This window comes from Oncorhynchus nerka, linkage group LG3 (genome assembly GCF_034236695.1).
Source record: "Oncorhynchus nerka isolate Pitt River linkage group LG3, Oner_Uvic_2.0, whole genome shotgun sequence".
Classification (NCBI taxonomy): Eukaryota; Metazoa; Chordata; class Actinopteri; order Salmoniformes; family Salmonidae; genus Oncorhynchus; species Oncorhynchus nerka.
The window spans coordinates 63,394,767-63,421,859 of record NC_088398.1 but is presented as its reverse complement, the minus strand read 5'-3'; the positions used below and the strand labels follow the sequence as shown (position 1 = coordinate 63,421,859).

The 27,093-nt window shown below is 43.1% G+C and overlaps 1 protein-coding gene across 3 annotated transcripts in view; it reads left to right on the top strand.

The window, feature by feature from the left end:
- The window catches only part of LOC115112303 (mannosyl-oligosaccharide 1,2-alpha-mannosidase IB), a 116,397-nt gene that overhangs the window by 19,718 nt on the left and 69,586 nt on the right, over positions 1 to 27,093 (top strand). For all 3 annotated transcript variants that reach the window (XM_029639300.2, XM_029639290.2, XM_029639280.2), the window contains exon 4: positions 8,551 to 8,806. In XM_029639300.2, the coding sequence (XP_029495160.2) occupies positions 8,551 to 8,806 (256 nt within the window). The remainder of the gene's footprint in view (positions 1 to 8,550; positions 8,807 to 27,093) is intronic.

Here is a 27,093-nt window from a genome sequence, read left to right as displayed (position 1 = left end):
AGTACTTTTTGCCGGTCATCACAAGGTAAATGGATATTTTAGGCTTAGCTTTTAGAGTTAGAATTAAGGTTAGGGACAATAGGCTTTTGAATGGGAATCAATTGGTCCTTACAAGTACAGTAAAACTTGTGAGAGAGAAAGGAGAAAGCAGCAGTAGGTTAGGAGATGACAACATCTGAGATCAACAATAGTGGTTCTCTTAGGCCATCGTTAATGGATTCTCTGAAGCTGTGTAAAAAAAGCCACATCCTGGTATCCAGAAATTGCACAGTGACAAAGACTGCCCCCTTTTTTTTTTTTTTTCAGCATTATTGGACAAATAGGCCATTACTATGGTTGGGAGGTATCCAGATTTCCATACCTTAATACGGTGCCTGTGCCATCCCGGAATATATACGGTATGACCGGTAGTGTAAACACGGGGAGCTATTTGTTTTTTCAAATGTAATAAAATCCCAAAAAACATCCCTTACCAAAATGCGAACAAGTACCAAGGACTTCTCATAGGGAAGGCTAGGTAAATGCTAATTTACTACAAGGACTAGGACAGACAACCCAGCTCATAAAGTTGTGCAAGTATCTCAAAACGCAGTTTGCAGCATGCACAAAACAAATATTAGATCAAGATCAAGAAGCTTGATCTTGCTAGCTAGCGTTAGCCACTTTAATGACATTAGCAAGTTAGCGAAGCCAAGCTGGGAAGAATTTATTTGGCGGAGCTTAGTTAATAGTTTATGTTACAGTGGTAAAGTACTTAAGTAAAAATATCTCAAACTACTTTATTACTTTAAAGTGTCTGTACTTTACTATTTATATTTGCCAACTTTTACTTCACTACATTCCTAAAGAAAAGAATGTACTTTTTATTCCATACATTTTCCCCGACACCCAAAAGTACTCTTTACATTTTGAATGCTTAGCAGGACACAGAAATTGTCCAATTCACGCTCTTATCAAGAGAACATCCCTGGTCATCACTACTGCCTCTGATCTGGCAGACTCACTAAGCATATGCTTCGTTTGTAAATTATGTCTGAGTGTACCCCTGTCTATCCGTAAAAATTAAAAATGATGCCGTCTGGTTTGCTTAACCTGTTTGGGGTATGGGGCAGCATTTTCACTTTTGGATAAATAGCGTGCCCAAACTGAACTGCCTCCTACTCTGTCCCAGATCCTAATATATGCATATTATTAGTAGTATTGGATAGAAAACACTCTGAAGTTTCTAAAACTGTTTGAATCATGTCTGTGAGAATAACATTTATTTATTTATTAATTTATTTATCAGGCGAAACCCCGAGGACAAACCATTCAGATTATAATTTTTTTAAGTCACTGTCTTTCCTGCAGTTCCTACCGCTTCCACTGGATGTCACCAGTTTGTAGAAATTGGTTGAGGTTTTTCCTTTGTGTAATGAAGTACCATAGCTCAGAACAAACGTCACTTCATGTGTACCTTTTGATAGTGGCGCGTAACCAGAAAAGTAGCGTCAGTTTTTTGCTCCTGTATTGAACACAGATCATCCAGTCTTCAATTTGATCGATTTATATACGTTTAGAAATACCTAAAGTTGTATTACAAAAGTAGTTTGAAATGTTTTGGCAAAGTTTACAGGTAACTTGAGATATTTTGTAGCGACGTTGCGTAAATTGGAAGCAGTGTTTTTGTTGATCAAACGCGCCAAATAAATGGACATTTTGGATATATATCTTGGATATATATCGACGGAATTAATCGAACAAAAGGACCATTTGTGATGCAAAAAATTATTTTTGCTTTTGTTACTTAAATATTTCAAAACAAATAATTTTTTACTTCTACTCAAGTAGTATTTTCCTGGGTGACTTTTACTTGTGCCATTTTCTATTAAGGTGTATTTTACTTAAGTATGACAATTGGGTACTTTTTCCAAATATGTTAGTACCAGTCAAGTTTGGACACACCTACTCGTTCAGTTTATTTCTTTTGACTTTTTTCTACATTGTAGCATAATAGTGAAGACATCAAAACTATGAAATAACAAGTAGTAACCAAAAAAGTGTTAAACAAATCAAAATATATTTGAGATTCTTCAAAGTAGCCACCCTTCGCCTTGATGGCAGCTTTGCGCTCTCTCTACCATCTTCACCTGGAATGCTTTTCCAACAGTTTTGAAGGAGTTCCCACATATGCTGTTGGCTGCTTTTCCTTCTCTCTGCAGTCCAGCTCATCCCAAACCGTTTCAATTTGGTTGAGGTCGGGGGATTGTGGAGGCCAGGTCATCAGACGCAGCACTCCATCACTCTCCTTCTTGGTCAAATAACTCTTTCACAGCCTGGAGGAGTGTTTTGGGTCATTGTCCTGTTGAAAAACAAATGATTTTCCCACTAAGCACTAACCAGATGAGATGGTGTATCATCACTGCAGAATGCTGTGGTAGCCATGCTGGTTAAGTGTGCCTTGAATTCTAAATAAATCACTGACAGTGTCACCAGCAAAGCACCATCACACCACCACCTCCATGTTTCTGGGTCATCCGTTCACCTACTCTGCGTCTCACAAGACACGGCGGTTGGTGGTGTGTGCAATGTCCATTGCTTATGTTTCTTGGCCCAAGCAAGTCTCTTCTTTATTGGTTTCCTTTTTGATGTGATGTGTCTGTTACTTGAACAGTTGATGTGTCTGTTACTTGAACTCTGAACCATTTATTTGGGCAGCAATCTGAGGTGCAGTTAACTCTAACTTATCCTCTGCAGGAGAGTTACCTCATCTTCTGTATAACACCCCCACCTTGTCACAACGCAACTGATTGGCTCAAACACATTAAGAAGGAAAGAAATTCGACAAATTAACGTTTTAACAAGGCACACCTGTTAACCTTTCTAGCGCAGGCGTTTCACACATTAACAAGTCCAATACAGCAAATGAAAGATGAACATCTTGGTAATCTACCCATCGTGTCCTATTTCAAAACTGCTTTACAGCGAAAGCACAACATATGATTGTTAGTTCATAGCCAAGTCAAAAAAACACAGCCATTTTTTCCAGCCAAAGATAGGAGTCACAAAAAGCAGAAATATGGAGAAATGTAATCAATAACCTTTGATCTTCATCAGAAGGCACTCCCAGCAATCCCAGTTTGACAGCAAATGACTGATTTGTTCCATAAAGTCTATCATTTATGTCCAAATAGCCGTTGTTAGCGTGTTCAGCCCACTAATTCATCTTCATGAGGCGCAAGCACTTCATCCAGACAAAAACTCGAAAAGTTACGTTACAGTCCTTTAGAAACATGTTAAACGATGTATGGAGCAATCGTTCGGATGTTTAACATAAAACATCAGGAATTCTCCGGTTGGAACATTACTATGTCTGAAGAAAAGCACTGAAACGAGAGGTAACTCTGTCGGGAGCACGCGTCATGAGACCAAGGCACTCTGCCATGCCAGACCACTGACTCAAAGAGGTCTCATGAGCCCCTCCTTTATAGTAGAATCCTCATTCAAGTTTCTAAAGACAGTTGACATCCAGTGGAAGCCGTAGGAAGTGCAACCTGACTCCATAGACACTGTGTATTCGGTAGGCCAAGCTTTGAAAAACTACAAACCTTAGATATCCCACTTCCTGGTTGGATTTTTCACAGGTTTTCCCCTGCCATATCAGTTATGTTATACTCAGACATCATTCAAACAGTTTTAGAATCTTCAGAGTGTTTTCTATCCAATACTAATAATAATATGCATATATTAGCATCTGGGACAGAGTAGGAGGCAGTTCACTCTGGGCACGCTATTCATCCAAAAGTGAAAATGCTGCCCCCTATCCCAAAAAGGTTAATTGAAATGCATTCCAGGTGACTACCCCATGAAGCTGGTTGAGAGAATTCAAAGAGTGTGCAAAGCTGTCATCAAGGCAAAGGGTGGTTACTTTGAAGCGTCTCAAATAGATTAGCTGTCATCAAGGCAAAGGGTGGTTACTTTGAAGCGTCTCAAATAGATTTTTACATTTTTACACTTTTGCTTACTACATGATTTCATAGTTGTAGAATAATAGCAAAGACATCACAAGGTGGACAATGGTAAAAAATTCAAATGAGTAGGTGTCAACTTCAAATCAAATCTAAATCAAATCAAATTGTATTTGTCACATACACATGGTTAGCAGATGTTAGTGCGAGTGTAGCGAAATGCTTGTGCTTCTAGTTCCGACAATTTTGACTGGTATTGTGTGTGTGTGTGTGTGTAGCTGGCAAACATTACTTGTGAATTTCATGCAAGTGTAACTCGATCACCTCACTTAAGTTGCGCTGCAGGAGTGACTTACCTCACGAATCTCCCATTTTGCTCATTATGCTTCTTTGTAAACAAGCACACGTGGCGGGCTCAAACTGCTGTTTTGGGCAACTCTTACTGGTAAGCATCATAAGAAAAAAGCTAAATGCAAAATTAACATTCTGCTTTATCTGTTACCTATTGCAGAAGTTGACTGCAGGTATTTATTTAAAGTACTTGCTAATTTTCAAAGCCCAAAAAACGTAATTGACCAAAATGCTAACAAAATGTACTAAGGAATCCTTATAGACAACACTAAATTCTAACGAGGGTTGTGTACAGTTTCTCACCTAAATGATACAAGTAACTCCTGCTACTAAGTTTGCTGCACGCACAAAATGAATATTAGCCAGCAAGGCTCTTGATTCAGGAGGGGATTCACTGCTGTTCACTGCTGTTTCACTGCTGCAAATTTGAGGCTTTTTTAGCCTGACAACGAGCCATCCTTAATTAACAAGGTTGGAAAGTGACGGAAGATGAGGCTGATGTTCAAGAGGTGGACATTGAGGAGGTCCAGGGAGAAGAAATGGAAGCCTGAGAGGAAGACAACCAAAGCTTTAGTTTCTAGACTATCATTTTACAGATGTATGTTGAAAACGTTTCTGGGAGATGCGATGGATCATTCAATATTTCCTTTCTTTTGTTGTTCAGTGAAATCATCCCATGTGAAGAGTCAACTCATTTAATTAAAGTTCAATTTGAAACAATTTTTTTTTTATTGGAAGGATTTAACTTCTTGCGTCGAGCCATCCCGGATCCGGGATCGTGACTACAGCCTCAAGTCATTACCATAACGCAACCTTAACTATTCATGAAGATCGCAAATGAAATTAAATAAATGTGCTAGCTCTCAAGCTTAGCCTTTTGTTAACAACGCTGTCATCTCAGATTTTCAAAATATGCTTCTCAACCATAGCAAAACAAGCATTTGTGTAACAGTATTGATAGCTAGCGTAGCATTTAGCGTTAGCATTCAGCAGGCAACATTTTCACAAAAACCAGAAAAGCATTCAAATAAAATAATTTACCTTTGAAGAACTTCGGATGTTTTCAATGAGGAGACTCCGTTAGATAGCAAATGTTCCGTTTTTCCTGAAAGATTATTTGTTTAGGAGAAATCACTCCGTTTTGTGGGTCACGTTTGGCTACCAAAAAAAAAAAAAAAATTCAATCATCAAAACGCCGAACTTTTTTCCAAATTAACTCCATAATATCGACTGAAACATGGTAAACGTAGTTTAGAATCAATCCTCAAGGTGTTTTTCACATATCTCTTCGATGATATATCGTTCGTGGAAGTCTCCTCTCTCCCCTGAATCACATGGATGAATGCGTGCAGCTTGGAGATTACGCAGCAATTTCGACAAAGGACACCGGGCGGACACCTGGTAAATGTAGTCTCTTATGGCCAATCTTCCAATGATATGCCTACAAATACGTCACAATGCTGTAGACACCTTGGGCAAACGGCAGAAAGCGTAGGTTCGTTCAGGGCACATTCACAGCCATATAAGGAGACAATGGAAAACAGAGCCTCAAAAATTCTGCTCATTTCCTGTTTGAAGTTTTATCTTGGTTTCGCCTGTAGCACCAGTTCTGTGGCACTCACAGATAATATCTTTGCAGTTTTGGAAACGTCAGTGTTTTCTTTCCAAAGCTGTCAATTAAATGCATAGTCGAGCATCTTTTTGTGACAAAATATTGCGCTTAAAACGGGCACGTTTTTTTTATCCAATGAAATAGCGCCCCCATAGGTCAGAGGTTACTAATTTGCAATTATCTATTTATGATAAGGTAAAATGTTCATGTTTCTGTCTCCATATGATATGGTAAATATATCCAATGCAAAAAACATCTACATTTAAAATGGTATTAATATTGGACATATTCCCGGTAATTCCATTTTTTTTCCCCACGGAAACTTTCCTCTGAATATTCCCCAAAATGTGCAACCCTCCTGGGGACTAACAAACGACATAATAATGTGACAGATGAAATTAACTTATTGTTCTTTATATCCTAATGTATTTCTCAAGTTCAACTGCAGGTATTTACCTAAATGTTGCTACAAATATTCAAAGGTATAAAAAAAAAATTTTTTTTTTTTTAAAGAGATAGTTGACGGTATTGAAAAACCATCCCATGGCTTTTTCCAAATACCCCAGTGAACTATATACATCCGAAGCATAGTAGTAATTACATCGTGGTGCAGTCTTGACAATCTTTTCTCATAGACCGGCTGCATGTGTTCTAGCATTACCATGGTTACACCCTGCTGCTTCCGTTTTGCCAGTCATTGTTTCCATGGTTAATATTCTTTTCCGAGATATGGCAGTGTTCTGCCTTTTACCGTTGCTGATGATGGCTTTTGACACAGACAGACAGAGCACCAAATGTTCCTGTAACAATAGAATATGAGATGCCATTGGAAGAGGCTAATGAAAGCAGGAAGTGACTATGACGATGCACATGACTGCAGGCACTAATCAGGAAGGTAGATGCGATTTCTCTTGTCTGCTGAAGGGAACAGGAACGTTAGCCGAGGCAGGCTTGATTGCTGGGGCCTGGGCTCATGTCTTCGTCATCATAATTGAGTCAGATGTTGACTCTTCCCATTAGCCCCGTGGCTGTATAGTAATGCCGTATTATTGGTGTTTCATGTTGTCATCCTGGCCTTTCCCTCTCACTAGGAGCCGTTATAGCAAGGTGTGGGCTGAAAACACCATCTCATTACACGCTGCCGTGCCCCACACACACGTAAACACTCATGACTGCTAAGCGCTTCAGTCAGTCTGCACATTATAACCCACTAAATACCATATTTGAATGCATGTTTGCGAGGGCATACTTATCGATGCGTATGACTCCAGCCCTCTGGTGGATTAGAAATGCCAGTACAGTGTGTCTATCCGGACTGAGTCAGTTCTAAACACACATAAACCTCATCACTGTGTAAACCCATTTCCTATCAATTAGTATGGAGACCGACACCCACATCGACATAAATGTTCTGAAGCCCGGGTTAATGTAAGTAGTGTGGTGCTGTTATTTTGGCCCTGGGGTGTGGATAGGCCCACATCAGGGAACCGTATGGTTATGAAATAAAACTGAGGATCACTGTCTATGCTGGGAGCCAGTCCACTTTGAATGAATGAAGGGTAATTCATCTAAAATGTCTATGTCTTGGTGAGTTAATGTCGCTTCATGTTCAATCCCATGTCTGCATTAGCCGTGCAACATTTACGGGGATACGGCCCCTGCAGAAGTCAGGGCATTCATGCTTTTTGCGCTTCGCAGAGCTGTTGTGAAGGAAGATGTCAAGGAAGTGAGTGTGTTTATACAGGACCTCCCGCCCCCACCTACCGTCAACCAATCATGTCAATGCGGAGCTATACGGAGCCCTCTGCATTGTTATAACATTTGGGAGGCGCATGGTGATGCGGTAAGGAGCTCAATTTGATCTCTGCATGCCTCTGGAGGCTCCACCATTGCATCATATCCTCCATATGGAGCCTCAGACCACTTTTTCGGATCAAGCATAAATAGGCTTTTAATGTTTTAATGGCCGCGATGAAATGTCTCCTGTCTGCTACAGTAAGTGATCTGATCTCTATTTGCCGGCCTGGGGGCTCATCATAGGTGAAGTGAGCCGTGATGGCGGATCTCATCAGAGCACGCCTCCGTATCCACCTGACCCCTTTTTTTGGCTGTTTCATCTCGCGCCCTCCTCTCAATTTCATGCTTTCTTTTATCGCTGTACTGCTAGAGATGTTGGCTCTCTGTCTGTTTCTGTGCCTACAGCTCAGGCTGTACTGTGTGTTTTGTCTGTGTGGCAGTTGCTCTTATGCACTTTGACTCATGGCTGGCTTTTATCTGTCCTGTTCTCTCCCTCTCTCTTACACATGCAAGTCCCCTGCTCTGTCAGGGTTTAGCCCTCCAGTTTACAGCCCGCATCTCCAGGGCCCTTACAGCTGAGAACTGGTAGAGGTGTTTTATAATTTTTAACATATCTAGTATGAAAAGGGATTAAGAGGACTTTTTTTTGTCAAGGCTTTTGATTCCTTTTGTATTTTTCCACAGTAGGCTGAATATGGCCTTAGGGAATAAGCCTTGACATGTGGCCCAGATCTTTACTTAGTTATACAATGTTAAACCTATATGTAATATTTCAAGCTGTTTGATGTCATTTACTTCCTGGTTGTGTTGTAACCTGTGAGCTGACTTCCTGTTTCTCTTTAGGGAGGAGGCGGAGAGCCTGCGGGATAAGATCCGAGCAGACCACGAGCGGGCGTTGCAGGAAGCCAAGGAGAAGCTGAGGAAGTCCCGGGACGAGCTGCGGGCTGAGATCCAGACTGAGAAGAGCAAGGTGCTGGAGGACCTGAAGAAGGAGGGGCCCAAGCCGTTACCACCGGTCCCCATGCCCAAGGTGGTGGGGGTCAACGATGGAGACCCCGGGGAGCCCGACATCAAGGAGAAACGAGACAAGATCAGAGAGGTGAGAGGGAGAAGGGTCTTGGGGTGGTAAGAGTCTCTGCGACGTCGTTGTCTTTTACCTGCCCCTATTTTTCAGTTATGTCCTGTGTCTCGGTCTGATCGTTCAGTTGCTATTTCTGAGGTGCTAAGTGGAGACAGTCAGAGCCAACCTGAGACCGCTTTCCTTTCCCCCATCCATCCATTCTCCGAGATAATTACCTTGTTTAATCCCTTTCTGAACACTTACTGTGGCACAGGGCCAGCCCATTCACTCTAAACCTGCCTTTGTCTTCCAACCTGCCTTTTGTTCCCACATAATTATCATTTAAAGTATGCTGCCATAAACTCCCAAATGAGGAGCGCTAATAGCTATACGGTGGCCACCCGATTGCTTTGTGACTGTGAGCACAAGTCATATCTCTATAGAACACGGGCCGACTGTCATCAACGATAATGTTTTAATCACGAGGATGGCTATTTGTGTCGCACTGTTGCAAAATGTTGTATTTTTTTACTTGCATGTTTTGCAGTCACGACTTGTTTAACTTGTTTAATAGAATGAAAATGAGGCACACCATCTGTCCAACCAATAACATCACTGTATACTGTACGTCCCTGCTCTGTGTTTACTTGGTAATGTAGCGAGCCACTAGCCAGGTCAGTGCCCTGTGATCACCAACAACCTATAGGGAGGACTTCAGAGACCTGGCCGTGTGGTGCCATGACAACAACCTCATTGTGAACAAGAAAAGGTAGCTGATTGTGGACTACAGGAAAAGGCGGGCCGAACAGGCCCCCATTAACATTGACTGGGCTGTAGTGGAGTGGGTTGAGAGTTTCATGTTCCTTGGTGTCCACATCACAAATGAACTAACATGGTCCAAACACACCAAGACAGTCGTGAAGAGGGCACAACAACTCCTTTTCCCCCTCAGGAGACTGAAAAGATTTGGCATAGGTCCCCAGATCCTCAAAATGTTCTACAGCTGCACCATCGAGAGCGTCCTGACTCGTTCCATCACCGCCTGGTATGGCAACTGCTCGGCATCTGACCATAAGGCGCTACAGAGCGTAGTGCAAACGGCCCAGTACATCACTCGGACCAAGCTTCCTGACATCCAGCACCTATATAATAGGCATTGTCAGAGGAAAGCCCATAAAATTGTCAGACTCCAGTCACCCAAGTCATAGTCTGTTTTCACCACACAAAATGTAGGAGCACCAGAAAGACTAGATTTTCTAATGGAAACTTACTCTAGTGAAAGGACGATAAACTGCACTGATTCCAGCAAAAATAAATTCCTAGACTGAGCTGCTTCATGCTAGGCAGCTAGACAACAACGACAGGACACATTTTCAATGTATTAATATTTAGCTATGTTTTCGTTGTTTGCAGGGCTGTAGCCACTGAAATATGGCAGTTGTCACTTGAAAGGAGAAACGTATCACAAAATGTGCTGTTCTGCCTCTAGTGCCAAGTGTTAGTGAACGGTCCTTGCTATGTGGGATCCTTAATATCCCTACCCCATTGAAGTAAGCATTTTAAAATGGTTATGTTAAGGTACATTACATTACATTTAAGTCATTTAGCAGACGCTCTTATCCAGAGCGACTTAGGTAAGGGTTATGGTTAGGGTAGGGGTTAAGTTTAGGATTTAGGGAGGTGTCCCAAGGATTCCAGATGGCACTAATCCTCAAGTACTCTCATAGAGCTAGTTTGCCGAACACTTGTCATGGAAATGGAGTGGCGTAAAGTAATAACCCATACATCAAAACGTAGCTGCGATGTGCTAGTTTTGAACCTGCTGTTATTTTTGTCTCTGAAAACATGAGTAACTGGAGGAGTAACCTTCGCAAACAGCAAATATAACACCACATTTTGCAGGCTTCACTAAAGGGCTGTAATGTTAACGTTACCACAGAGTTGAAAGTGCTTAACAACACCCTACCATGGCACTTCATGTAACAGTACATGGACAATTCACATTTTATTGAGCTGTCAAGATTCTATATACTCAGCACTCGTAGAAACAGCACCGTAGTAACAGTTCAGTTGTTAACTCTCCTCTCTTACTAGTGTAACTGCATTGGGTGATCGTGTCCAGTCTTGCTGTAGCATACCAAGGCAAATAGGCTAGGGCCATGTAAAGAGCGCCCTCTTCAGCACAAATATTATCTGTCCTTTTCAGTGGATTAAACGGTGATACAGATATTTCCCGTAAACGGCTAATATCGGCCGAACATATCGGTCGGGCTCTAGTGTTATTCCCCATGGAGCTGGGTACTGTGACTGTAAAGCCCAGATAAATCAATAGCTAAAGTAGGCCTTTAAAAAAAAGGGGGGATCTAAATGCTGCCTGTACAGAGATGTATGAGCCCATAAAGATAACACTTAGATGGAGATGTGGAATATGCGTAGAACTGTTTCCTGAAGCATTCTGCCCTGTTCTGAAAGAACTCCCTGGGTTTACCATCGTGCTGTGTTTGGTCAGGACGTGTCACTTTATTAATTTGTTCGTTTTGAGACCCGTTACTAAGCACTTCCCCGCAACAAACATTGTGGGCGCTGCTCGTTATTTCTCAAAGTTTGTGTGAAAGAGAAACTAAGCGATGTTTTTGCGTTTCATGATGATTGAGCTCAGTCAGGACTTGTGGCTAGCATGAGTCCGTTTGACAGCGGTGAGTGATGGCGTGTGGGAATAACAGTGGCTGACAACATATCATCTGTTGCTGAACAACAGTGCTACAGCGTGTCTCGCGGAGTGATCTTAAAGAGAACTGCACAAAAAAGATCAGGTAAACCGCGAAGCACACGGGCATCTCCCACTCACGCAGCTGCCAAACTGAGCAGAGACAGCTGCTAAGTGGAGAACGCACTGAACCGAGAGCGCAGTTGCACTTGGCCAAATCAATTCCAGTAATGAAATAATTACACGTTGCGACCCACCATTAACAGGTTGCGACACACCCTTTAAGAAAGGCTGCTGTAGACCATCTACAGTAAGACTATCCAAATAACGTGTTACCCAACGTTCCTATAGATTGTTGAGAGCCATTATTTTGTTAACACTAATACAGTATATGCATTATGCTGATTCCTGCTATGAAAGTATCTGCCTGTTTCGCTGCTGGCTCTCACTCCCTCTAACCGCTGTGTGCATAGAGGAGGGAGAGATGCATTCTGAAAAGCACAAGCATATGACCGTTCTAGTTAGAGTAGAGTCACAGCTTTCTGTGAGGATGTAATACTTGTCACCTCTTAATATTGAGTTCATGGCACCAATTGTGTAGTACGGTTTTGATGCACCTGTGGAGCATGCCTTTTGCAGTGAATAGGCCTACATAAAGTATGGGTAACATTGATGGGGGTAGGGGCCACAAAAAAGTTAAACTTATCATGAGGGGCCCTTAGTTGTGTGGTGTGTGTGTGTGTGTTAGGTTCTAATTCTCAAAGTAAAAACTCAACGGACATTTCTGAAAGTTTTTAACCAAGTTTATTTTGCCCAGAGGGTCAATACAGCCGCAGTCAGACAACACATGTTTCCACCCCCACAAGTGTATATATTCTCCCAATTTAGGCACTCCTCCTCTTCTCCAATCCTTACATCTGTTATGGTCCGACAGGAAGACGGAATGATAGGATAATTAACCATTGTTTCTCCCTTTTTGGGATTGGACCTGACCTCAACCCTCTGGAGGCCTAATCCAAAGACCTCCACCCGTCTCCCCTAACACATTCCAAAGCCATCTGGCTCCTACAGATAACCATTAAATTCTGATGTAAAAACCAGTCTCTTTCACTCCTTGAGTATAACAATGTTCCAAGTTTAACCCAGAATCTATATATACAGTGGGACAAAAAAGTATTTAGTCAGCCACCACTTGTGCAAGTTCTCCCACTTAAAAATATGAGAGAGGCCTGTAATTTTCATCATGGGTACACTTCAACTATGACAGACAGAAAATCACATTGTAGAAAATCACATTTTTAATGAATTTATTTGCAAATTATGGTGGAAGGTAAGTATTTGGTCACCTACAAACAAGCAAGATTTCTGGCTCTCACAGACCTGTAACTTCTTCTTTAAGAGGCTCAACTGTCCTCCACTCGTTACCTGTATTAATGGCACCTGTTTGAACTTGTTATCAGTATAAAAGACACCTGTCCACACCCTCAAACAGTCACACTCCAAACTCCACTATGGCCAAGACCAAAGAGCTATCAAAGGACACCAGAAATAAAATTGTAGACCTGCACCAGGCTGGGAAGACTGCAATAGGTAAGCAGCTTGGTTTGAATAAATCAACTGTGGGAGCAATTATTAGGAAATGGAAGACATACAAGACCACTGATAATCTCCCTCAATCTGGGGCTCCACGCAAGATCTCACCCCGTGGGGTCAAAATGATCACAAGAACCACACGGGAGGACCTAGTGAATGACCTGCAGAGAGCTGGGACCAAAGTAGCAAAGTCTACCATCAGTAACACACTACGCCGCCAGGGACTCAAATCCTGCAGTGCCAGACGTGTCCCCCTGCTTAAGCCAGTACATGTCCAGGGCCGTCTGAAGTTTACTAGAGAGCATTTGGATGATCCAGAAGAAGATTGGGAGAATGTCATATGGTCAGATTAAACCAAAATATAACTTTTTGGTAAAAACTCAACTCGTCATGTTTGGAGGACAAAGAATGCTGAGTTGCATCCAAAGAACACCGTACCTACTGTGAAGCATGGGGGTGGAAACATCATGCTTTGGGGCTGTTTTTCTGCAAAGGGACCAGGACGACTGATCCGTGTAAAGGAAAGAATGAATGGGGCCATGTATCGTGAGATTTTGAGTGAAAACCCCCTTCCATCAGCAAGGGCATTGAAGATGAAACGTGGCTGTGTCTTTCAGCATGACAATGATACCAAACACGGGAAACGAAGGAGTGGCTTCGTAAGAAGCATTTCAAGGTCCTGGAGTTGCCTAGTCAGTCTCCAGATCTCAACCCCATAGAAAATCTTTGGAGGGAGTTGAACGTCCGTGTTGCCCAGCAACAGCCCCAAAACATCACTGCTCTAGAGGAGATCTGCATGGAGGAATGGACCAAAATACCAGCAACAGTGTGTGAAAAGTCTTCACAAGGTTACAGAAAACATTTGACCTCTTTCATTGCCAACAAAGGGTATATAACAAAGTATTGAGAAACTTTTGTTATTGACCAAATACTTATTTTCCACCATAATTTGCAAATAAATTCATTAAAAATCATACAACTGGATTTTTTCCCTCATTTTGTCTGTCATAGTTGAAGTGTACCTATGATAAAAAAATTACAGGCCTCTCATTTTTAAGTGGGAGAACTTGCACAATTGGTGGCTGACTAAATACTTTTTTGCCCCACTGTATATATAAAAAAATGTAATACTTTCTTAAAAGTGTAATTTCCTTTAATTGTACACATGTCATGGAACAGAGAAATGTTGCATTTTTAAATAAATTTGCTGCAATTCTACACATTTTGCCATGAAGATTTGGAAATGGTATAACTCATTTAATTACATTTTGCAATGGGCCAGAGAGGGAAATGTGCAGTTTCACAATTCATTTCCTGCAGTTCTATACATTTTGTCATATGGTGGAGAAAAATGTTTGTGCTGTTTTATATGATGTCTGATGAACAATGGGGACGATTATTTGACCATGACAAGTTTAGTCTAGCATACATGGGCTAATTAAGTGACTCTGACTGACCTAACAAGAGAAACTGCTGATGTACAACCAAATGTCAAAATTGCGCCTTGTGTATTTTACTATTCTAACTCAATAAGTTCGGGGGGGGGCAGTGTGTTAACAAAAAAACGTTTGTTAAAAAAATAGTTACATTTAATGCGTTATGACTTTTTGCATGTGTCCATGAATATCACTCGTCTCCTCTAGGGCATCGTAAAGCTCTCTCGCTCTCTGAAGCCTCCTTCCAGCATGGCCATCTGCCATACACTCATTCTAACACTGTGTAACGACACTTATTTCTCATAGGGTTTACATCCAAAGCTATAGTCTAGTTCAACTGATATGTATCTGTTTTTAAGGATGAACCTTCCTCTTCACCATTTGATACTATTTGTGAAACTGCGAAATAAGTATCTAGAGAGTAAATGAGAAAATAAGATCCATTGGCCACAGCACTATGCTATAGGCCCCTTTCCACATCTAACACGACTCATCTCAGAGAGCCAATCTAGGTTTCTGCTCTGTGTGATACACACTGTCGTAAGCTATGCCCATCCAATACAGCCCTATATCCCCGGAAGAGAAACACTACACGGTGACCAGAATTCATGAGAATTTAGACCTCTATATATTATGTATAGATGTCGTGGATCTATATTTCTACAGTATCCTCTCTGCTAGAATACACCTCTGTATATGTATGAGTTGGTAAGTAGGGCTGGCCGTATAATCATGTAACTGACAGTTATAGATGACTACCATCATGAAAACTTATTTAAAAGAAATAAAAAACCTTTTTTCAATAACATCAATACATTTTTGGGGGGAACGAACAGCTGAATGAAGGTGGGCCGGCCGGGCATTCTTGCTTTTGAGTCCGATTCTCCTGTAACATAGACTGTTCCTTGTTTTTTCCCCGAATTCAAACAGTTATTACGGTGGTAGTGGTCGCTTGACCGTCACTGCCCTATCGGTAAGTGTGGATGTGTTTGGCAACATGATTCCATGACTGTTTTGCTGTCGTTTAGCATGGAAATATGGTGAAAAGGGATGTGGTGAAAATACATGTCTGTATTCCAGGCAAACCACAGTAGCTAAATGTTAAGTATAGGCCTAACGAGTAGCATAGTGATGGGCCGATGAGTGTGACGGAGAAACTTGAAGAGGACAAGACAGACCCTCAATGCCACTCACCTCAGGACTGTTGCCACAGTAGCTCATATCAGTGTTGTCTCTGGTGTTTGAACTATGCACCGATATGACATTTATGGCCGATACCGATAATTTCCTTGCAAAAAAACCCGATTTTAATTTTTTATTTATTTCACCTTTATTTAACCAGGTAGGCTAGTTGAGAACAAGTTCTCATTTGCAACTGCGACCTGGCCAAGATAAAGCATAGCAGTGTGAACAGAAAACACAGAGTTACACATGGAGTAAACAATTAACAAGTCAATAACACAGTAGAAAAAAATGGGCAGTCTATATACAATGTGTGCAAAAGGCATGAGGTAGGCGAATAATACAATTTTGCAGATTAACACTGGAGTGATAAATGATCAGATGGTCATGTACAGGTAGAGATATTCGTGTGCAAAAGAGCAGAAAAGTAAATAAATAAAAAACAGTATAAAAACAGTATGGGAATGAGGTAGGTGAAAATGGGTGGGCTATTTACCAATAGACTAAGTACAGCTGCAGCGATCGGTTAGCTGCTCGGATAGCTGATGTTTGAAGTTGGTGAGGGAGATAAAAGTCTCCAACTTCAGCGATTTTTGCAGTTCGTTCCAGTCACAGGCAGCAGAGAACTGGAACGAAAGGCGGCCAAATGAGGTGTTGGCTTTAGGGATGATCAGTGAGATACACCTGCTGGAGCGCGTGCTACGGATGGGTGTTGCCATCGTGACCAGTGAACTGAGATAAGGCGGAGCTTTACCTAGCATGGACTTGTAGATGACCTGGAGCCAGTGGGTCTGGCGACGAATATGTAGCGAGGGCCAGCCGACTAGAGCATACAAGTCGCAGTGGTGGGTGGTATAAGGTGCTTTGGTGATAAAACGGATTTCACTGTGATAGACTGCATCCAGTTTGCTGAGTAGAGTGTTGGAAGCCATTTTGTAGATGACATCGCCGAAGTCGAGGATCGGTAGGATAGTCAGTTTTACTAGGGTAAGCTTGGCGGCGTGAGTGAAGGAGGCTTTGTTGCGGAATAGAAAGCCGACTCTTGATTTGATTTTCGATTGGAGATGTTTGATGTGAGTCTGGAAGGAGAGTTTGCAGTCTAGCCAGACACCTAGGTACTTAGAGATGTCCACATATTCAAGGTCGGAACCATCCAGGGTGGTGATGCTAGTCGGGCATGCGGGTGCAGGCAGCGATCGGTTGAAAAGCATGCATTTGGTTTTACTCGCGTTTAAGAGCAGTTGGAGGCCATGGAAGGAGTGCTGTATGGCATTGAAGCTCGTTTGGAGGTTAGATAGCACAGTGTCCAATGACGGGCCGAAAGTATATAGAATGGTGTCGTCTGCGTAGAGGTGGATCAGGGAATCGCCCGCAGCAAGAGCAACATCATTGATATACACAGAGAAAAGAGTCGGCCCGAGAATTGAACCCTGTGGCACCCCCATAGAGACTGCCAGAGGACCGGACAACATGCCCTCCGATTTTACACACTGAACTCTGTCTGCAAAGTAATTGGTGAACCAGGCAAGGCAGTCATCCGAAAAACCGAGGCTATTGAGTCTGCCGATAAGAATATGGTGATTGACAGAGTCGAAAGCCTTGGCGAGGTCGATGAAGACGGCTGCACAGTACTGTCTTTTATCGATGGCGGTTATGATATCGTTTAGTACCTTGAGTGTGGCTGAGGTGCACCCGTGACCGGCTCGGAAACCAGATTGCACAGCGGAGAAGGTACGGTGGGATTCGAGATGGTCAGTGACCTGTTTGTTGACTTGGATTTCGAAGACCTTAGATAGGCAGGGCAGGATGGATATAGGTCTATAGCAGTTTGGGTCCAGGGTGTCTCCCCCTTTGAAGAGGGGGATGACTGCGGCAGCTTCCCAATCCTTGGGGATCTCAGACGATATGAAAGAGAGGTTGAACAGGCTGGTAATAGGGGTTGCGACAATGGCGGCAGATAGTTTCAGAAATAGAGGGTCCAGATTGTCAAGCCAGGCTGATTTGTACGGGTCCAGGTTTTGCAGCTCTTTCAGAACATCTGCTATCTGGATTTGGGTAAAGGAGAACCTGGAGAGGCTTGGGCGAGGAGCTGCGGGGCGGAGCTGTTGGCCGAGGTTGGAGTAGCCAGGCGGAAGGCATGGCCAGCCGTTGAGAAGTGCTTATTGAAGTTTTCGATAATCATGGATTTATCGGTGGAGACCGTGTTACCTAGCCTCAGTGCAGTGGGCAGCTGGGAGGAGGTGCTCTTGTTCTCCATGGACTTCACAGTGTCCCAGAACTTTTTGGAGTTGGAGCTACAGGATGCAAACTTCTGCCTGAAGAAGCTGGCCTTAGCTTTCCTGACTGACTGCGTGTATTGGTTCCTGACTTCCCTGAACAGTTGCATATCACGGGGGCTATTCGATGCTATTGCAGTCCGCCACAGGATGTTTTTGTGCTGGTCGAGGGCAGTCAGGTCTGGAGTGAACCAAGGGCTGTATCTGTTCCGATACCGATATTTAACATTTTAGCAGCCTTTTTAAGCATTCTAGTACAGTTAAATAGTTGAAACACACACACACACTGCCAAAAAGTTATTTTGTTGGAGTTTACGTATGTCCCCATTACCAGTAAAACATAATAAAAACATTTCTTTCACTTACTTGCTGTGCTATTTTGTTCATTTGTTCAACCAGGATTTCATGTGCACTCCGTGTGCACGGTCACTGTGTCCGTTTCAATCTTGTCCAGCTGTGCCTGTAACATTTCACGTTAACCCTGTTTCTTGTCTGCATTGAAGTACCTTGCATCCAGCATGGTGGCGACACACTATCAAATCAAATTTATTTATATAGCCCTTTGTACATCGGCTGATATCTCAAAGTGCTGTACAGAAACCCAGCCTAAAACCCCAAACAGCAAGCAAGTCCTCTTCTGGCTGTGCCGGGTGGAGATTATAACAGAACATGGCCAAGATGTTCAAATGTTCATAAATGACCAACATGATCAAATAATAGGTCTGGGACAGGTAGCACGTCCAGTGAACAGGTCAGGATTCCATAGCCGCAGGCAGAACAGTTGAAACTGGAGCAGCAAGGAGTCATCATGCCAGGTAGTCCTGAGGCATGGTCCTAGGGCTCAGGTCCTCCGAGAAAGAAAGAGAATTAGAGAGAGCATACTTAAATTCACAGGACACCGGATAAGACAGGAGAAGTACTCCAGATATAACAGACTGACCCTAGCCCCCCGACACAAACTACTGCAGCATAAATACTGGAGGCTGAGACAGGAGGGGTCAGGAGACACTGTGGCCCCATCCGATGATACCCCCGGACATGGCCAAACAGGCAGGATATAACCCCACCCACTTTGCCAAAGCACAGCCCCCACACCACTAGAGGGATATCTTCAACCACCAACTTACCATCCTGAGACAAGGCCGAGTATAGCCCACAAAGATCTCCGCCACGGCACAACCCAAGGGGGGGGCGCCAACCCAGACAGGAAGATCACATCAGTGACTCAACCCACTCAAGTGACGCACCCCTTCTAGGGACGGCATGAAAGAGCACCAGTAAGCCAGTGACTCAGCCCCTGTAATAGGGTTCGAGGCAGAGAATCCCAGTGGAAATAGGGGAACCGGCCAGGCAGAGACTGCAAGGGCGGTTCGTTGCTCCAGAGCCTTTCCGTTCACCTTCACACTCCTGGGCCAGACTACACTTAATCATATGACCCGCTGAAGAGATGAGTCTTCAGTAAAGAGGCTCAGAGAGAATACCACCGAATTGCTTGTTCACAGCCTCTAGTCAAGTACTTTTCCAAGTTAACCCGATGTTCTGTGTCAGCATTTTTGTTGAGCAGGACTTTCAATGTCATGACAGGGTATCACGTCTGCTGCAGACGCAGTTGAGCTTATTTCTCAAGTCAGTTGTTCGAATGGAGCTAGGAGTGTTCATGTTTCAAACATGTTCTCAATGCCACTGAAATGGCAGCAGTGGTATGAGAAGACCCAGCACATTCTTGAGCATGCAGTACTGCTTTCCTCAGTAGGAAATCCTTGTGGACCCACTGTGCTGTCAGGCTCCTAATGGTCATGGGGCTGACATCGCTGGTCCAAATGTCAGTCGGGAAGCAGTAATAGCAGTGATGCATCATGGATGTGAGTTTCAACAATACTGTGTAACTCCGGTAAGGCAGCAGCTGAAAAATGGCGCCTAATTGGTAAAAATGGTGCCTAATTGGTAGTGGTGCTCGACCAGTCGGCAAAAGCCAACATAGTCACTGCACCTGTACATAACCCATCTGTAAACAGACCATCTATCTACCTACCTCATCCCCATACTGGTATTTATTTATTTATTTATTTTGCTCCTTTGCACCCCAGTATCTCTACCTGCACATTAATCTTCTGCCAATCTACTATTCCAGTGTTTAATTGCTATATTGTAATTACTTTGCCACCATGGCCTATTTATTTCCTTAACTTACCTCATTTGCACTGACTGTATATATACTTTTTGTTTTCTTTTGTTCTACTGTATTATTGACTGTGTTTTGTTTATTCCATGTGTAACTGTGTTGTTGTATGTGTCGAATTGCTACTCTTTATCTTGGCCAGGTCGCAGTTGCAAATGAGAACTTGTTCTCAACTAGTCTACCTGGTTAAATAAAGGTGAAATAAAAACAAATCATCCACGACAGAGAATGGCTGATTGTCAAGGGCAATGAATTACATTATCTTGGCGTGCCTTCGCGTTGTCCCACTGAAATGTTCTGACTCTTTCAAATGACTGCTCGACTTGATGACTGCTCGAGCTGCTATATTTTTCATGGCGTCATTACGTCATCTACCTACGTTATATAGGTATTCACGTCAGCTCTGACGTTGGTTTTGCGCATCGGCGTTAAACTAGACATAGGGCCGATGCCAATGTTGGCATTTTTAGATAATATCTAAAAAATATCTAAAAATTTAAAATAATGTATCCTTCATGGATTAGCGTGAGAGCAAGAAGAGGGGTAGAAATGGAGAGGTTTTGTCTTGGTTTCACATGTTTACTGGTTCATTTCTGCTGCCCCATAAAATGTAATGTTCTCCTCATTGTATAGTATTTCTACTTCCATGACCCGGGCAATCTCGTCATTACGATGTAATATTCCATTTTAGTATCCTTCCAACTCAATCAGCTGTACTTGGAAATGGATTGTGATGTCCATTCCCTCTCTGTGTATGCATGCCTTTTGAAACTCTCAATGACAGGAGAACTCTCCAGTTCTGTGATTTGAGCTATAGGCTTGTCAGGGAGCGTCTGTAAACGGACAGCCTGTAAATCCGTGGTCCTCACCCTTCCGTTAGGGACCGACTTAGCAGGGAGGGGGAGTGGAGTGTCTTTGTTAACTGTTGGCACGGCTCTCTGGGATCGATAGAGGTTGGGGTTTGGCCTGGGATACTGGGAGCCCTGGGGGGAGAGGACTGGGGAGCACAGGGACCAGTTCAGTGCCATGATCATGGCTGAGCATATGCCCAGTATAGGGAGTGAGAAAGAAGGGGCAAGGGAGGGGGCATAGTGGTGCACACAGAAGTACTCAAGGTCAGAGAGACTGGGAGAGAAAGGGGCAAAATACCAGTTAATATTATCCATCCCAAAGCACAGTCACAGCAAGTTCAGGAGAATGTGCCAGAGGGAATAGGCCAAGTGAGTTTTCATTTGAAGGCAAACTCTTCTCAACAGTGGTGACTCTCTAATATTGTACCACTACCCAAACTTGTTCACCTGACTGCCCTGTTTACCAGCTGTGATTGCTATTCTGACGGGTGTAATTCCTGAACTTGTTGTGCTTCCACATTAATTCATTGTGACTGGGTCTGAATCCACAAGTGAGTGTTCTAGGTGGCTAGATAGGTGTGAGAGCACCATATGTTACAATGGAGCAGCAGCTGTATTATCCTCTTTATTTGTTAGGACCCGACGCTAAGAGCTGTTTAAGGGGCCTATCTGAGCTACTTTACTGTCTCCTTTTTAAAATCAATTTGTCACCCTGGGTGTCATGAATGTATTTACAGTGGAGCGCAGATCTGTCACATTTTCACTGCCATTGTGTATCTTGTGAAGGGCCGCCCTTTAGAGCAGATAGGATCTGTTCAAGGGAGGTTTTTAAATCAATCAGGGTGACTCGAGGTTATCCAGGGCAGTACATTCATAACTCCAAACCTCCAAAGCACTGCAGCTCCCCTCGCCTCAAGCTAAGTTGATTTAAACAATGGCAGCAGCCTAGAAGAAATGGTCCTGCTCCCTCAGCAGCACTGTGACTCCCATGGATTTATGAATATTTGGCAGCAGGTGTGACTTACAGGGCATGGTGCGGTGGTGGGGGGGTAGCTTCTGCTGTGTGAATCACCTGGTGGTGATGGTTGAGGGCAGGCTGTGTCCTGACAGACCCGGGCAGGATGCGGGACATAGGTGCCTGGTGGGCCAGAGTTTGGCTGTCATTGTGAAGGTCAGAGCAGAGCTCCTAGTGGGCAATATTTCCCAGAACGGGAGACAGGAAGGCAGCGAGAGCACTGGCCAGCCGCACTGCGGACCTCTCAGTTTATAGGCTGTCCACCCACGTCCCTGTCCACCTCCCCTGGCCTGAGTTATGCAGGAACAGGAAATAGTCCAGTAAACAACCGCTTCTGGTCTAACCTGTGGGTGGGGGTGCAACTTAGATTGTTAGACATCATTCAACTGGATTAAGGTAGGTCCTGTTCTGTCACACTGAGTCATACCCCCATCACCCTATCTATACCTGCTCTTGTCTTTTTCTGTTTCTGTCTGTCTTGCTCTTGCAATCCCCCCCTCTTTCTATCCCTCTTCCTTTATTTTTATTTTATTTTTTATTTTTACCTTTATTTAACTAGGCAAGTCAGTTAAGAACAAATTCTTACTTTCAATGACGGCCTAGGAACAGTGGGTTGTTCAGGGGCAGAACGATAGATTTGTACCTTGTCAGCTCGGGAGTTTGAACTTCCGGTTACTAGTCCAACACTCTAACCACTATGCTACCCTGCCGCCCCACTGCTTGGATACTTTTTCTGTAGTGCTCTTTTTGCGTGCTTCTCTCTTTCGGTCTCCCTCATCTCTCCCTTCCCTCTTTCTGAGCTTTGCACCAGTCTTGGCCTTGCTTCTCCAAGAAGTGGTCCAAGAGAAGTGATTTACTCTAATAGGATGTCCCCCTCAAGGTTCTCTGCAATGTTGTGCTGTGGAAAAGTGATCAGCCAGGGAAATAATGTCTTCATGCAACGCACCCAAGACCTCAGCCCACAACAGGTAAAACATCAGGTATTTAGAACAAAAATCATATCACCAGAGCTCGCCGACTTGAAGTGACAAGGTGACGTGTTCTTTAAGGCACAGATGATGAAATCCACCTTTCCTTCCACATCAGTGTGTACATGTATCAGAACTGGTTATGAATCTGTCAGACATTCTCCAGAAATCTTAATAGTAAAATCTGCTGTTTTCATCAGCTCCAAGAGCTGGATAGATATACACTTCTCAGTGATAATGGATGGACAGAGAGGGTGGAGTCCGTTCCAAGCCAAGGTCGAAGGTGGCATAGAAGGTGGCGTGGTTAATACATCTTCCATGGTCTATTATGGTCCACACCATGATAGATAGTGGGTAGAAATGACCATGTAATTATCCTGGTGTGGATATTAACATTGCTTATGTTAACAATGTCAGCGCAAGACAAAAACCGCATAGCCTCTGCTAGACAGACCAAGATAATGATGGTTATTAAATGGATGCTTTTATCCATTGTGACTTAGTTAACACAGGCTATATCCAGGATACACAGAGTGTACCAAAAATTTGGATCACCTTCCTAATATTGAATTGCACCCCGTTTTGCCCTCAGAACAGCCTCAATTTGGGATGCTGGCCCATGTTGACACAATACTTCCCACAGTTTTGTCAAGTTGGCTGGATGTCCTTTGGGTGGTGGGCCATTCTTTATATACACAGGAAACTGTTGAGTGAAAACCCCAGCAGCGTTGCAGTTCTTGACACTCAAACCTGTGCCTGTGGCACCTACTACCATACCCTGTTCAAAGGCACTTAAATCCTTTGTCTTGCCCATTCAGCCTCTGAATGGCACACATACACAATCCATGTCTCAAGGCTTAAAAATATTTCTTTAACCTGTATCCTCCCCTTCATCTACACTGATTGAAGTGGATTTAACAAGTGACATCAATAAGGGATCATAGCTTTCACCTGGTCAGGCAATGTCATGGAAAGGGCAAGTGTTCCTAATGCTTTGTACACTTAGTGTATGTGTCCCTTGTGTGAATCGAGCCCACAAACTTGGTGTTGCAAGTTGCCAGTTTTAAAACCAACATAGCCAGAACCACAAGGTTGACTGTGAGTTTCTTACACAGTTTGTGTGCTTGTCTTCATAATCTCTGTGGCGCGTGGGTTTCAGTTAACAGACACTGAGCACCCCACCGCAAGCTGTCATTTCCCTATGCTCCCTTCACCAAGCCCAGAGTTAGGCAGGCGGGATGGCTGCTAACCGACAAGCAGAACGCCTCCAACAGTCACTGGGAATAAAAGCCAAGAGTAGAGAAGTCCAATGGAGCACAAAATGAACATCAGGAGGATAAGGCAGGCACTGACAGAGGGAGACTGAGGGATCTCAATGTGGTCTGTTTAACTACTAGACTGTTGGAGGGTGGCACTACCCAGGATAGTTTTTATAGTGTGATGGTGGGAGAGATATGGGATGGGGCTAGATAGAAGTTGAATGTTTGAAAAAATTCTAATGTAAAAGGGTAGAACACAAGTTTTCTTTTTTCTTTTCTATGCCACACGTGAGGATGCCAGCGCGATTGACCGTTTTGTTTTTTGTTTATTAGACACTTGTTTTATTAGCAGTTTTTCTAAGTTGAAATTGCCATCAAACTGAAAGACTTAATGTGTCGAAATATACATGTACGATTCCATTGCTGATCACCTGCTAATCTCCTATCTGGTGTTCTCTCCACCTCACTCCACTGTCTACCTGGATCCATCTCTGATGCCTAATTCCCAGGCTGAGCTCTGCTGGGACCGCAATAAATCAACTTGGCATTGGACCTGGACACTACAGCTATCTAGCTAGCTCTTGACCCGCTCCACTACAGCCAGTCAGACTCCTTGCAGTCCCAAAGACACGCCTAAAAACAATGGGTGCCCAAGCATTCTGCTGTCTCGGCTCCCGGCTCTGGAACAAGCGCCCTCCCCACCACTGAATGCCCCAGACCACTAGAAATGTTGTTACTTAGAGTATAAATATCAAGTGTCTCCTATTGTGTACTTTGAGAGAGGATCAAGTCTCTTAATGCAGTGATGTCCCTGCCCCATTAGTGCTAGTCTGCCATGAGGAACCACTGAGTCCAGGCTGCATCACCACTTATGCAGGACAGAAGTGAACACACTAGAATAATGCCACATGGCATGTAGAAATGTTGATTTGCTCATTACTGTTCCCAAAACAATGTGAAGTACAGGCTAGAACACTACAATGCAAGAAGATACCGATGGAGGCTAACCTTCCTTGCTAGCGTACAGCAGAAGTCAACATCAATTCACTACCCTAGTACCTTGTTTGTGATAATATATAAATCAAAATATTGCTGAGTACTAAGCTGATTGTCACCAAAAACTGTTCATTCACTTCATCTCCCCCACCTTGCTTCTATCCCAGTCAAGATCATCTTTGCTCAAGCCTCGAACCGACTTTGTGTGAATGACGTCAGTGGTCTTAAATAGACAGCGCACACTTTTATCAAATAAGTCATTGCTTCATCTTTGCAAATGTTGTTTACCTTTACAATAAAATAAGTCTCAAATGGAAGGTAAGCATATTTGTTTTTCATCTGTAGCCTCGTGAAATAAGCTAATAACTCAATGCATGCACACACTACTATTGAATTTGCATTCACCTGTATTGTGAATAAGGCCTTGATTTTACCCAGTTTATCAATAGAGATTTACCATTCAAATAAATAAGTTATGTATACTAAATATAAATGCAACATCCAACAATTTCAAAGATTTTGCTAAGTTACTGTTCATATAAGGAAATCAGTCAATTAAAAATAAATTAGGCCCTAACCTATGGATTTCACATAACTAGGCGGGCACAGTCATGGGTGGGATTGGTATGGGCACAGGCCCACCGAATTGGGAGCCAGGCCGACCCACTGGGGAGCCAGGCCCACAAAAGGGCTTTATTACAGACAGATACTCCTCAGCACAGATTCACAGGTGAAGAAGCTGGATGTGGAGGTCCTGGGCTGGCGCAGTTACGCATGGTCTGATGTTGTTGAACATACTGCCAAATTATCTGGCAACAGCTCTGGTGGACATTCCTGCAGTCAACATGCCAATTGCATGCTCCCTCAACGTGACATCTGTGTCATTGTGTTGTGACACATTTCAAAGTGGCCTTATATTTTCCCTGACACAAGGTCCACCTGTGTAATGATCATGCTCTCTAATCAGCTTCTTGATATGCCACACATGTCAGGTGGATGGATTATCATGACAAAAGGTCAAATGCTCGCTAACAGTGATGTAAACACATTTGTGCACAAAATATGAGAGAAATAATATTTTTGTATATGGAATATTTCCGGGATCTTTTATTTCAGTTCATGAAACATGGGACCAGCACTTTCCATATATTTTTGTTCAGTGTAGTTAGATTTTTTTTTTTTTTTAAATGGTCAAATTGATTGTCTAATTGATTCATTTAATGCATGCATTCAAAAATGTCAAAGGAACTCAAAAGATCAGTCTGGATGAAGTGCCATTATGTGTCTTAGTACCCAGAATCCATCATAGACAAACTCCTCAACTTGGGATAGGGTTAATTATCAGGTATCCTATTGAAATAGTGAGTGCTTAGATTTAGGGGGTCTACACCAGAAGTGAATGGTTATCTGTAGGAGGAAGGTATATGGTGTGTGTGCAATTAAGCTTGGAATGTACTGAGTGTAGGGAAAGCGATCACATGTGGCAGCATTGATAAGGGGAAAGAGCCATGGACTAGTGATGAAGGGGGTCGAGGTCAGGTCACTTTAAGGGAGAAAAAGGTTTTTGGCCGTATCACTTAGTTTCCTGTCTAGCAGTAAAGATAATGTTTGTTCAGATGTGTAGGAGGAGACAGCATAGGAGAAAGGGTTAAATATCAGTGCTTGTGTGAACAATGTCTTTGTCTAATGCGGCTGTATTGACCCTCTGGGAAGAATAAACTTGGTTGAGTTTTTACTCTGAAAATTAGAACCTAACAGCTAATACGCCTTTTTTTTGCCGTGTTATCAATTTGGTATCAAGTATCGTGTTTCTAAACCTGGTATCAAATTCAGAATCCTGGTATCGTGACACCACTAGTTAGTA